Genomic DNA, 13,502 nt, shown 5'->3' with positions numbered 1-13,502 from the left:
CAACTCTATTCTCAACTTCAATTTTTCAATATAGTAGGAGAGTAAAGCGGACAGAAAACAATGTGGAGAGTGATGTAAACTTTTATAAACAGGTTAGATAGAAGCAATAATAATAATAATGTATTATTCAATCCCTTATTATTGTCCAATCTTTTTATGTAGCATTCCTGCTGAATAAAAGTATCAATTTATTTTTAAAAATCTTACGACCCCATTTTTGAACAGCATATAATAACAATAATAATAATAATACAAATGTATTAAATATGCAATGCATCAATTATTAATACTAATTATACATGTATTAATCATTCAAGCATTCTTAAATTAATTTCATTCATTTGACTTTTTATTAAAAATGTATTATTATTATTCTTATTTTGTAGCATTACATTGTAGCTTTTTACTTTGTAGCATTGTAGTATTATCCTTATTTAACCAAACAAAACCTATTTGTATAAAAAAAAAAGTGTTATTCACGAATCAGTGTAACAAGTCATCAGTAAAATAAAATATTTAGAAAGCCAGATTACTAAAATTACTAACAGGAATTTAATGCTTACTTATTGTTGCATTACTTACAGTTCACAGAGCTCATAAAACCTGCTTTAATAAGGTAAAATATCCTAATGTGAATCTGAAATCATATTTACAACAGCTTTTGATTACCTACAAAGCAAAAGAGGAAACTGATCCACATTAGCACGTGATTTCATAAAAAGTTTTATTTTTGTAATATGATGACTCAAACCTTGCCCTTTCACATCATATAAACCCCATACACTTTAATTTCAGAATCTGTCCACAAACACACCACTTCTCCCCTCCATCATAAACTGAACACACAAACGTGACAGCATCATCAATAGGTGCCTCTCTTTGAGGGCAGTATCTGATCTGTCACCAAAGAATACATTGCCATCATGCCCCAACTCCTCTATGTACACATAGTTAAGATCCTGTGATAACTAAAGAAAGATAAAGAGCTACTGGTTAAAAATGTTCATTTTTTTTTTTTTTTTAAGATGTTAACAGTTAATGAAGGAAAGGGAAACATACAAAAAGGGAATGACAAAGTGCTCATAGTCACAAAAAACACATTAAAAATTCTCTGAAACAGAGACATATAGCTTGCAAATTTAGCACAGCTTATACCATCTTGAAAGATTGAATGCATCCGTTTAAATGATCATACAATATCATAATGTCATACCACCATTTTTCCATCCTTGAGGAAAAAAAGAGTGAAAGTTTTCAGGCAGTCTGAACTTACAGACCTTTTTTACCATGATATTTTATATCTATTTTGGGTTTATGACTTATTTACATTTTATAAATACATGAAAACAATGCCAATTTCAGGTGTATCACTGCAGAAGCACTGCATTAACAATGTTATTTTTAGAATACAAAGGTTTTACAAAGGAGTTTTAAGCAACCATAATAATGAGAGATCACATTCTGAGCAATTCCTTGACCGAAACATCAAGGAAACTGGACTGAAATGGCCATACAATGTTCTTAAAATGGCATACAATGCTCTTTATATCAGACTGTCATTTGGGGTCTAATTTAATAGTCCTCTTGTGTTATTCTCACATTCTTTGCCAAGGTCTTCATCACAGTTTGTGACCTCCTTTGAACTGGTATTACTAGGATCGGTTTTATTTTTCTTTTTTTCATCCAGTTTGGGATTTGTTGATTTCGAAACAGGAGCTTTTAAGACAAAAACATTTACACACTCTACACAAAGAATACAGACTTTATCATTAATAATTTGACTGATGTGGATTCATAGATTCAAATTGTATTTTAGGTAGGGATGCACCGGTATCGGGCCCGATACTGAGCTCCTGTACTCGTACTCGTACTCGTTAAAATGCCCCGATACCAAACGCCGATACCACACAGCATGTGATAAGCGCCATATTCAAACAAAGAAACACCGACAACAGAACAACAGACAGCAGAATGGAAGTATATGTTTGATAGTTGTGTAAATACTGTCATACTAACAGCTGTCTAATTTTTGGTTGATTGTAATCTATTACATACCTTTCTATCAAAGTTATCTAGCATTATCAAGCTGAATTTGTTCTGACTCAGTCTAACTCTGAGTTCTTGTCATATTTTATTACCATTTTCTAAACTATAACGAATAAACTGTGATAATGTGAGAAATGTTGAAGGTGTCTGAATAAATTTTGGTTTGACTGTATCTATTTGATAAATGAAGTTAACCAACTAACATTATACATACTCTTTTGGTTTCTGTACCCAATATTTTAAAAATTTACAAATGCAATAAAAATATTGGTATCGGTACTCGGTATCGGCAAGTACCAAAAATAAAAGTATAGGTATCGGGCGAGTACTGGAAAAAGTGGTATTGGTGCATCCCTAATTTTAGGTTTTACTGATTATAATCTATTGCATCTCTAACTGGACAAGACAAAGCATGCGTTTTGACTTACGATCTAGATTTAAAAGTTGGCCACCATCTGCTTCACTGCTTCCAACAGCATCATTGTCTTCCTCGCTGAGTTCCACTATTCGCCGTCTTGCACTCTCAAAAACAGACTTCAAAACAATGGAGTCCTCAAAGATCTAAGATATAGAGAGACATTTAACAATCTCCACACAATTCATCAGCTATATTCACTAACACAAATAGCTTTGTGCCTTGCAAAAATATTCAGGCTCATTGTGGGGACAGTTCACCCCAAAATTATAATCCTGTCCGGACCACTATCATCAAAGATAATTGACAAATTAGCATAAAGTTTGGTATGGTTCTGTTCTGGGCAAGAACTCCCTGCACATCCATGCAGCCTAACATGGATAAGAGCAGGGACAGTAGCGATAATCCCCCAGAGTAAACAGAACAGAACCAACATATATGTATTACAGATATCATTAATGTTCAATAATTTAATATACACATTTTAGAATATGTCTGATTCAAAGGAGAATCAGAAGGCCAAATCCTGACTGGACGAGAGGAGGAGCTGGGGATGGAGGAGGGCAATTAGCTATTGAGCAACGCAAAAGCTGCTGATAAAACTAAGGGACCTTATATATGAATGCTGAGATCGGCGTTGTATTCCTATAGGTAGACGTGGATCAGCTGAGAGCCAGCTGACGCGATTGCTAATGCTACGCTTGATTTCTGTCATCATTTACGCACCTTTAAGTTTTTCCAAACCTGTATACCTTTTTTTCTTCTGTTGAGCACAAAAGAAGATATTTTGAAGAAAGTTGGAAACCAAAGAGCTGACGGTAGCCATTGACTTCCATAATATGAAAGAAAAAAGAATGTTTTATGAAGTCAGTCGCTATAGACAACTGTTTGGTTACCAACATTCTTCAAAATGTCATCTTCTGTGTTCAACTGAAGAAAATTATACAGGTTTGGAACAACAAATCTAAAAACCTGTTAAATCTATTTGCATAAATGTCGCAGTACCATTGCAATGCACAGTGAATGCAAAAAAGAAAAAAAAGAATTTACAAAGTATTTTTATAACAAGAAAATGTACATAAGTCAAACCTGAGATCCTTCCAGATTAAACGTCTGAGCATTGTGGCACATCTGCATGATATCCTTTTCCAGGTCGGCAATGCACCGGTATTTGTGATTACGGACTCTCTCCTGCATAAACAAAACCAGGAAAGATTCAAAAGAATACATGAACAATCAAAAAGGTATATAGCCATACACATTCTCCTATGAAACTTTTAAAGTAATGACAGGTTTTCATTAAATCTGTAAAAGAATTCTACTTCCTTCATATCGTTTTAAAACACAGCCAGCAAAAAAACACAACCTGTGTGACAATAGCAAAATCAATAAGGATGTCAGTGTGGATATACAGTAAGAATGGAAAAAAGTGAAGAAAGGTCTATTGGAAAAGGGGGTGATGGAAGCAGAGGATGAGAATTGGACATTTTAGAAAAATTAGACAGGACTGTGGGATGACAAATAAACACGCTGATAGTTCACCCTGATCCTCCTGAAGTCGACTGGCTTGCGGATGAGCTCATAGTACTCTGGCACCTCTTTTCTTGAGGGCAGCTGAACGAAACCTTTACTGATCTGTCGGCCCAACCTGTAGAACAGTGATATATTCAAGAAGGGGTATTAAAAAATGTTATTGTACTGTCTGACATGAAGCGCACATGCAAAAATAAAGGGAAAGAGAATGAACTTAAAACTGCTGGCAAAGTTTTAGTGTCACGATTTACATCATGTCAAGAAATAAAAACAGCCAACAACAACCTATTAAGTCTGTGTGTTTAACTACTGACGTGTCCTTGTAGTTTATGACCATGTCTACGATGGTGTTCATCTGTTTTGTGAGCTTGGGAGGGTTGGGCGGCAGTTTCTCGGCAGGAGGGCGACCCCGTCGCTTTTTGACCACCTCCTGACCAGTCTCAGAGCCCTGGTTGCCTTGTTGATCGCGTTTTCGTTTCTTCAAGTTGCTTTCCTCCTCCATAACCTCAGACACTCCGTTTTGGATGGCCTGAGACTGAGAAAAAGACATGGAAACAGTGATGAGCAATACTGGATTTGACAAAAATAATGATTTTGCAGTTTAAAAAATATAAAACTGTGATCATGAACTGGAACTTAAAAGTATCCTCACTATGCACGTTTTAAGATAAAAAAAATTATGCCTACAACTATGAATAGTTTTTCACTTTTCATTTAACAAGAAAGAGAATTTATATTTTGTTTATACTTTTTTAGATAGATAGATAGATAGATAGATATACTAGATAGGAGTAATACTTTAAAATAAGGTTCAACTTTAGGTAGCCTATTGTGATAATGGACAATAATAATGAACAAATATTTATTTATTGACTCAAGGTTAATTTAATGTTCATTTATAAATATACTATTGTTCATTGTAAATTCATGTTCCAAGATTAATAATTGCTATAAAACGCTATAAATGTTATTCATTTATGATACCTATTGCATTAACTAATGTTAAAAAATGACTCAGGCAATCCAGGATGTAGATACATTTGTTTCTTCATCGGAACAGATTTGGAGCAATTTAGCATTGCATCACTTGCTCACCATTGAATCCTCTGCAATCAATAGGCACTGTTAGAATGAGAGTCCAAACAGCTGATAAAAACATCACAATAATCCAGAAGTAATAACCCTTAAGATTTTCTGTACACAAGAAGTTAATTGATGGAGTTAAACTGTGTGGATTTACTTGAGGATTATTGTGAGTGTGTGATTTTGTTATGTTTTTATCAGTTAAAGGCAATATTGAAAGGGTAGGGGACTCATATGTTAGCCTAAAGCAATGGTTTAAGCTTCTTAATGATGGATTTGTTTATTAAGCTTTCCACTTCACAAGACATTAATTGATGGAGTTTTGTTGATTATTTGTGGACTATTGTAATATTTTTATTTTTATTTATTTTAAGTTTCAACTCTCATTCTGACAGCACCCATTCACTGCAGAGGATCCATTGGTGAGCAATGTAATGCTAAATTTCTCCAATCTGTTTCAATTAAGAAACAAACTCATCTACATTATAGATTGCCTGAGGGTGAGTACGTTTCAGCAAATTTCCATTTTGGGGTGATCTATTCCTTTAATAACTTTATTGTAAAGTTCTACTGAGTTATGGTTGAAATTACAATTTCTAAAATTGATATATTTTTTCTTATAAACACTATTCTATAATGTATACGAGCTATTCAGGACATTATTATGCAAAAAAAAAAGTATTAAATGCATGGTGCATGTGAATTTGCTAATCAGTACTGTAGTATAACCATCACAGAACCTAATTTTAACAGTGTTTCTGTGCCATCATCAACCTTCTCTATGCAAATAAGTTGAAACGTTATGGTAATTAATGCACTATTGCAGAATGTAGAATTACCACCTATTTTCCATGTTGAATTTTAAGTAATAATAAAGCAAGACAGTCAGCGTTAAAGGGTTAGTTCACCCAAAAATGAAAATGCTGTCATTATTTACTCACCCTCATGTCATTCTAAGTCCGTAAGACCACAAATTAAGATATTAACGACTTTATTCAACAATTCGTCTCCTCCGCGTCACCCTGATGCCATTTTGGAGAGTATCCACTGAACGTAAACAGCGTATCCGCATGACGCAGCTGACACAGAATAACATATGCTGTTTACGTTCAGTGGATACTCTCTAAAATGGCACCAGGGTGACGCGGAGGAGACAATTTGTTGAATAAAGTCGTTATTTTTGTTTTCTTTGCGTACAAAAAGTATTCTCGTAGCTTCGTAAAATTAAGGTTGAACCCCTGATGTCACATGGATTATTATTTTACCGATCTCATTGCTACGTTTCTGGACCTTGATCATGTAAGGACCCTTGCTGTCTATGGGAGGGTCAGAGAGCTCTCAGAATTAATCAAAAATATCTTCATTTGTGTTCCAAAGATGAACACAAGAAGATGTCGTAAGGGTTTAGAACGACATGAGGGTGAGTAATTAATGACAGAATTTTCATTTTTGGGTGAACTATCCCTTTAAATTATTAAGCAGTTTTATGAACTTTCTGGCCTTTCATCCGAACACTTCCAGGTCCAACTCATCATCATCTTGGCTATAAGTCTCACCAGCAATCTGCCTTCAATCTTCAGTCCCCTCTAACAAGCGCAGCTGCTTTCACTTCCATTTTAATATTTGATAAAGAATCACTTAACAATATCCCACTAGCTCGGTATGATCCAACACAGGGGCTGCTGGGGAGGCAGGAGACGCTGGTACACTGATCTTCAGTCCCATTGTGAATTAAATGATTGACGTTTACGGCGATGCTGTTCTCCAGCCAACACACCTGACATAACGGAACAGTGGCGTGCGGTTCACCATACAGTGCGCCGAACTTGTTTCATTAAAAACGGGACTAGAACGCAGCGGCTAGCAACATGCACACGCTTCAAATGCGGAATTCACTGTGTGTGTGTGTGTGTGTGTGTGTGTGTGTGTGTGTGTCTGTGTTTTATACAAAGGCAATTGAAGTGCAGTGATATGCCTGGCTGCCGCAGAGAGCATAGGAGAGGGATGAAAATATGAATTCGGAGTATGACGCTATGCAGGCAGCACCAGCCATTGATGTCTAAATCAAACACGAGCGCGGCGCACAAAACGCACTCATATACTTTTATATGCACAAAGAAATCAGACAAAACAAGACGCAATGCACTGACGTGAGAGAACAGCCTTCACAGACGCAAATATTTCATACAAATATCCTCTACATGGGCGCAAGACAAATATGAAAGCGCGCAGAGAAACACGCGGAATGCATTTATTCACACGTACCCTTGGGGACCATGTGGAAGGAAGGAGGCCTAATAATCAACAGCATAATGATGGAATGCACACTGACACACACACACACGCTCGCATGCACAGACGCACAACTGAACCACTGCACACAAAACATGCAGGGTGTTTGCAGAAAGCACATTTAGAGAGTCTGTACTTGGTGCAGCAAGCCAAAACCCTTGTTACGCTATACAAGTCTGTTCCTGTAACCTCTAGAAAGAAAAAAAGGTGTCAGGATCCACACAACCGATTTGTCTGGGCAATGCTTTCCTTCACTAGACACAGTTCACACCTACACACACACACACACACACACACACACACACACACACATTCCCTCTCTCACTTTCTGTCTGTGTGCCCATGTGCTGAAGCCTGGTGTGATTGCATGCGCAGGAGAGAGAGCAAGTGAGAAGGAGAGGGAGAGAGAGTGAGAGGGTGAGAGAGAGAGAGTGAGAGAGAGAAATGAAGAGGGCGATTTACCTGACTGTGGTCTCCAGGCTGGCTCCAGTCTGGAGGAGAGAGAATTAGCAAACCAGCATTGCAGCGCGCAGCCAGTCTCTTCATCAGCTGATCACTCAAAACGCACAGCCCAAAAGGGGGGCGAAAAGCGCCCAGCTTTTCATACACAAATCAATTGCAGTTAGGATGTTGAGAGAGAGAGAGAAAGAGAGAGAGAAAGGAATAACTGCGAGATGCCTTTCTGCTAGTTTGTCCCCGTGGAAAGGCCTGCAGCTCGCTTTTCTCTCTCTCCACCCTTTCTCTCTCTCCTTTTCTCTCTCACTCACTGAATGTTTTAATATCGACTGTCGCAATCTGGTTTCTTTTCCTTTTTTCCCTTTCCCGTCTCCCTCTCTTTTATGCTCTCCTTCAGTCTTTCTTAACCGCCCCTCTGTTAAAAGAAGCGGGCTCCATTTTTGTGCCTATGCAGATGGTTTTTTTGCAAGCTTTACTGACATCTTGAGAGGATTCCAGGGTTGTTAATGTTGTGTTGCACACACTCTCAAACACACACGCACATAAATTGGCTAATGGTATGTTTGTATCTGCGTCTGGGAGCTTTTACAACATAAAAAAGAATAGAGATTCTGGTGAAATCATTTGGGGCTATAAATATTACCAGATAGTCCAAAACATAATAGTTTCTGTCTGCTTCCCTTTGAGATGTGAGACTAATAACTTGTAAAGTAGCTTTTCATGTAGCTCACAGATGTGGCATATGCTTAATTATTTTTTTGCTGTATTATTGCAAGGGCTCAGCGGTGTCCTGATATTACTTGGAATGTATTCTTGGTCAAATATAATCGGTTGATGGCAGTCCTGAGACACATTCATTTTGAAATGATACTGCTGAATTGATATGGGTGTGAAAATGTGCTTTATAAAATAAATAATGAACAGCAAATAAACTTAAAAGAGTTTGTGATAGTACATAAAATCGGCACTTTTTAATGTCATGTGTTATCAATTTTAGCATTTATGCAATCAGATTTTAAATCCATTATGAACGTTCAGTTTAATAAATTGCCAAAATTTCCCAGGAGGCTAAATTGCCATCTGTCACCAGAAATCCCTGTGATGAGTCATATTTCTGCTTTCAATATTTTCCTTAATAATTTTCATGAATGAAATATGCCTCTTAAGTGTCTGTTTAAAATCAGATGCAGTTTTAAGATGCAACATTGTTCATGTACATTTGCCATGGCAACAGCTTCATTACAAAAGCCATTGTTTAATTTATCAAACAATCTTATCCAGTCATATTTTTGACAAGCGTCTGAGAAGTATCAGTATTGTTTTATCACGGAAGAGTAGATTTTTAGTGTTTGCATGTGTTGTGGTATGATTACACGCTGTCATCATTTTACATTTCATATGCATGTTTTGCTATCAGGTCGACAAGGGCATTTTGGTAAAATATCTCAGGCGGTTACTATGGCAACACCACGTTTTACTGGCTGCAGACCGCACCGAGCTGTAATGCTATAGCATTCCATCACAAAACACAGACACACTGAGCTGAACATTCTCAAACACAATGAGTCTCTGAGCTACATATAGATGAGCTAAAATCCAAAGACATGCTGAACTATAATCAATGGAGTTAATGTAAGTCCATGCATGCATCCACATAGCTGATGTGTCAGGTATCAAAAACATAGATGTAGTAAGTCATGTTATACAAAAGCTACACAAAAAAGCTAATCTTCTAAGCTAACCTCAATAGACACAGCCTTCAAATTCATTTCTCACCACAAGATATTGTTTGTGTATTACTATGAGCTGCCTTTTATCTGACAGCCATCTATTTTCTTTTTCACTACAGCTGAACTGATTCTACATAAGATTTGAATGTCAGCTGTTGTCCTTTTTATATTTCTTTGCTTATTCTTAAATAAAAATGTCCCTCTTTTTGTGAAGAATGTCTTTTGTCATGTTACCAATTGCAAACATGATTATAAAAATGGGCTCCAACTGATTGTCATTATGCAGTAGAATGCAATATCACACAGGATTTAATTTAAAAGATTAGTTCACACAAAAATGAATTAAAAAGCCGTCATCAGTTACTCACCCTCAAGTTGATTCCAACCCTGAAAGACTTTTTTGTTTCCTGTGGAACACAAAATAATTAGTTTTGAAAAATGTACTAGCTGCTCTTTTCCATGCAGTTACAATGAATGGGGAATGGCGTTTTTAAGCTTAAAAAAATCAAAAATATATATATTTTTTTTAATTGGCCAGTGGTATATATATAAATAGCAAGATGCAATGAAATGGCAAAATATATCCGACCAATACATATAGGCACAATTTTTTATTTTATATACTGTATATTTTTTTGATTATCTGATGTATTTTTCAGACTCATGGTTCTCGAGAGATCCTCTCCTAAGATTTGTGACATGCCACTGAAAAGCAGTATCATAAAAGTAGTCCAAACTACTTTTGCTCTATGTAAGTTTTTGGAGTTTTGTCATGTTTTCAGTAGAGAAAATATCCAGTTAACAACTGAATTCTAAATGATAAGCTCTTCATGACAAGTATTACATTCAGATGATGTCCGAACAATCAAACGCCCTTCACACTGCATGTGAAAGCCATGGAGTGGCATTTCTTATCAGAGTAATAATTACCTGTCTGTTTGGGTTGGGACACCATAACTCTCTGTATGGTTAAAAAGAGCAGATCACAGTCAAATGGCATATGTTGAAATATCCAGAGCAGTTTCTATAAATGCGCCACTGAAAGCATTCTAAGCTGTATCAGTGTCTGGTGTGGGAGCTGCTCCCTCCTGAGCAGACAGCGGCAGAGGCTGGTAAAATTAGCTCATCACCGGCTGTGCTACTGAACACTGATATCTTATATGCTTCAAGAAGGCCAGGTGTGTTTAAAAGCCACATTTTCTGTTCTTCAATCTAAAAACTGAATTACACAGTTCAGGCAAAGATCAACATTTTAAGATTATTTTGTCTTCTGGGGGCCCAGCTAAATTTCCCCATGGGAAAAAACAGCTTAATGAACAAACTAAATAATGTCACTTCTTTATAAATTTCTTTTGTTGCGTAGACTGGAATACACTACACGACTTTTAAAATCTTAACAGATTTTAAAACAATACTAGGCATCACTTACCGACTCTGTAATAGTCACAGAGGAAAAGCTGTCCATCATACACTAAAGGACTGAGGATAACACTACAACTAGACCTTAATGTTGTTCCGATCATAATAAACTCACGCAGATATGTGTGCCTTGTTGCTAGAAGATGCGTGACAACAAATTAAAACACGTGTTCTAAAATCGGCTCAAAAGATCAAAAATGTTTGATATCCTCCGACTGATGGAATCAAAGTCTGAAGCTAAAAAAATCGATGTCTGCAAATCGGCGGAAAATCGGGGCAAAAATCGTGTAGTATATTCCAGCATTTACATAAATTAAAACAACTTAATGACTTAAACAACTTGGTCCTTAATTACTACTAAAGTCGTTACATGGTACTTTTGATGTTTTCGTTTAATGTTTTGATACTCTTTTGGTCGGAAAATGTCTTTACCCACAGTCGCAGCATGCAGGTGTTGAACTTGACAAAGACCTTCTTCATGGCTGACAAATGACAGATTGCAGTTTTTTAATTAATTGTAGGCAAATATCCACTTCCTGCGCTCTTACGGTTCGCTGTTTTACAGCATCATGTTAACAATTTCAGGGAGTGAGAAATGATCAATTCAGTCCGTGAGTGATCAGTCAGAATGATTCAGACCGATTCCAAAACGATATGACCGATTCAAAAGAACCAATTCAATTGCACTCATGAATCGGGGAATCACTGGTTCAGATTCTAAACGAACTACTGAAACAAAGGGTATGTTAACACTCTGATTTTCGTCAGTTCGATTGTTATAATAATGATAATAATAATAATAATAATATTTCTTTGCAGATTTGTTCCTTAGAGTTAGCACGACCTTCCTCATGTCTGCTGATCATCTGCAGTCCAGCTTTTCACCATTAGATGGCATTACAACGATATGAATTCTACAGATCTAAAACACAAAAAGAGAGCAAAGTAATGCAATATTTGCAGTAAACACAAGGTGGTGATGTAATCACATATTTATTTACTTATATATGAACATGACATTTACATTTCATTCATTTTTATTAAGAGTTCTTAAAATCTAGATTTCAGATTTTGGAAGTGAATAGTGTATAGCCTACTTGGTAAAATATATATTACAAGAAACTAATTCAAGCTTTTAAAATGTGAAAAAAATATATATAATCCTAAAATGCATATAAATTTATATATCACCTAAAATGAATATATAAAACTGTTTTGACATGCAGTTTCCTATTATAGTAGGTCTTTATTACTGTCAGTCTGCATAACTGGTATTTTTATATCTGGAAAACATAACTGTCAGTAAAGAAGAAAATAAATGATGCAGCTTGCAATACCAACTACTGCTCTCTTTAATATTACACCTGTTGGAAAACATAACCCGTCACATTCATCTCAGTCATATGATTGAACAGGTCGTTCAGAGGGGATGTCTGAATGGATGAAGAGAGCATGGGAAAATGTCATATCAATCAGAAGAGCTTATGCGTGCAACAGGTGGTGTCTTGCTTCGAGGGGAACCCTGTGGATGAGCATTCACACACACAAACAGAAACTGTTGTGCAGCTAATGTGAGTAATTGGTAAAAATATGTTATTGGTAAGTAAGTAAAATGCTATAAGAGAGTGCAAATGTAGACAAAAAATAGTCATACCCTCGGTTGGCCCTTTGAGTAGTTGACATGGGCATAGAGAAGCATAGCGATATCTTTGTGTCCAGCCTCCAGAGCAATGGACAGAGCAGTGCTCTCGTCCTACCAGCACACACACACAAAACATACCAAGCAAAAGCACACAGACAAATTTAAACAAGAACATCAATTTAAAACACAAATGACAATATTACATCATTACTGTAAATCTTTTCTCTCAGATAGCCATGTGGTTACTCACATTGTCAGTCAGTGTGGCATCACAGCCTGGCTGGGCCAGTAAGAGTTTGACAATGTCAGCATGGTCGTGTTCACCAGCACACATTAGAGCAGTTGACCCCTCATCATCCTGGATGTTGACCTCTGCCCCAGCAGCCAGCAGAGCCCTGACCATATCTATATGCCCATGACTGACTGCTAGCATGAGAGCTGTCTGACCAGCCTATTGAGCAAACAGTACACAAAAGGATACACAGACACTCTTGGGTAGAAACTGTTTTCTCAATTACTCATATAAACATAGCTCAATATTCAGTCAAAAACATAGACAGACAGATACCTGGCTGGCCTTGGCATTAACATCTCCTCTGCTGAAGAGTTCTTGCACCACCATCATGTCGTCTTTCGTTTCCACGGCAGCCAGGGAGGCAAGCATTATGGGAGTATAACCAGCCTTATTCTGATGATCAACATTACATATTCCTGCATGAGAAGGAATCAAGACCAAATGAATTATCCACAATTGGAGCCCCTTTTAAACCCTTTTGAGAGTGTCTCTCAACAGAAAAATGTAATACCTCTGTATGAATATTTATATATATATATATATATATATATATATATATATATATATATATATATATATGTCACATACTCC

At 36.6% G+C, this 13,502-nt stretch overlaps 2 protein-coding genes across 7 annotated transcripts in view; both read right to left on the bottom strand.

Annotated features, from left to right (window-relative positions):
- Positions 1 to 712: 712 nt before the first annotated feature.
- Positions 713 to 9,996, bottom strand: LOC107691026 (probable global transcription activator SNF2L2). Of its 5 annotated transcripts, none has more exons than XM_016489484.1 (6): positions 9,924 to 9,996; positions 4,309 to 4,529; positions 4,004 to 4,109; positions 3,551 to 3,652; positions 2,475 to 2,607; positions 713 to 1,716 (listed from the first exon to the last, which is right to left on the bottom strand). In XM_016489484.1, exons 2-6 carry the CDS (start codon positions 4,494 to 4,496, stop codon positions 1,568 to 1,570), a joined length of 678 nt encoding a protein of 225 aa, XP_016344970.1. In that variant the 5' UTR covers positions 4,497 to 4,529; positions 9,924 to 9,996; the 3' UTR covers positions 713 to 1,567. The 5 variants fall into 5 exon arrangements, with proteins under 5 accessions (XP_016344970.1, XP_016344967.1, XP_016344968.1 ...); XM_016489481.1 differs by lacking the exon at positions 9,924 to 9,996 and adding an exon at positions 7,832 to 8,172; XM_016489482.1 differs by lacking the exon at positions 9,924 to 9,996 and adding an exon at positions 7,832 to 8,172 and having other exon boundaries at positions 4,309 to 4,523.
- Positions 9,997 to 12,202: 2,206 nt separating this feature from the next.
- Positions 12,203 to 13,502, bottom strand: part of kank1b (KN motif and ankyrin repeat domains 1b) — an 11,000-nt gene continuing 9,700 nt past the window's right edge. Inside the window, exons 9-12 of one of the 2 annotated variants that reach the window (XM_016489479.1) lie at positions 13,185 to 13,327; positions 12,867 to 13,067; positions 12,629 to 12,727; positions 12,203 to 12,529 (exon numbers count right to left, since the gene is read on the bottom strand). In XM_016489479.1, coding sequence (XP_016344965.1) covers positions 12,443 to 12,529; positions 12,629 to 12,727; positions 12,867 to 13,067; positions 13,185 to 13,327 — 530 coding nt within the window. In that variant the 3' untranslated portion in view covers positions 12,203 to 12,442. The remainder of the gene's footprint in view (positions 12,530 to 12,628; positions 12,728 to 12,866; positions 13,068 to 13,184; positions 13,328 to 13,502) is intronic. The other variant, XM_016489480.1, reaches the window with a different exon arrangement.

The sequence above is a fragment of the Sinocyclocheilus anshuiensis genome, unplaced genomic scaffold (genome assembly GCF_001515605.1).
Source record: "Sinocyclocheilus anshuiensis isolate Anshui unplaced genomic scaffold, SAMN03320099.WGS_v1.1 scaffold386, whole genome shotgun sequence".
NCBI lineage: Eukaryota > Metazoa > Chordata > Actinopteri > Cypriniformes > Cyprinidae > Sinocyclocheilus > Sinocyclocheilus anshuiensis.
Note: the sequence above shows the minus strand (reverse complement) of the source record. Positions and strands in the feature narration are given on the sequence as shown.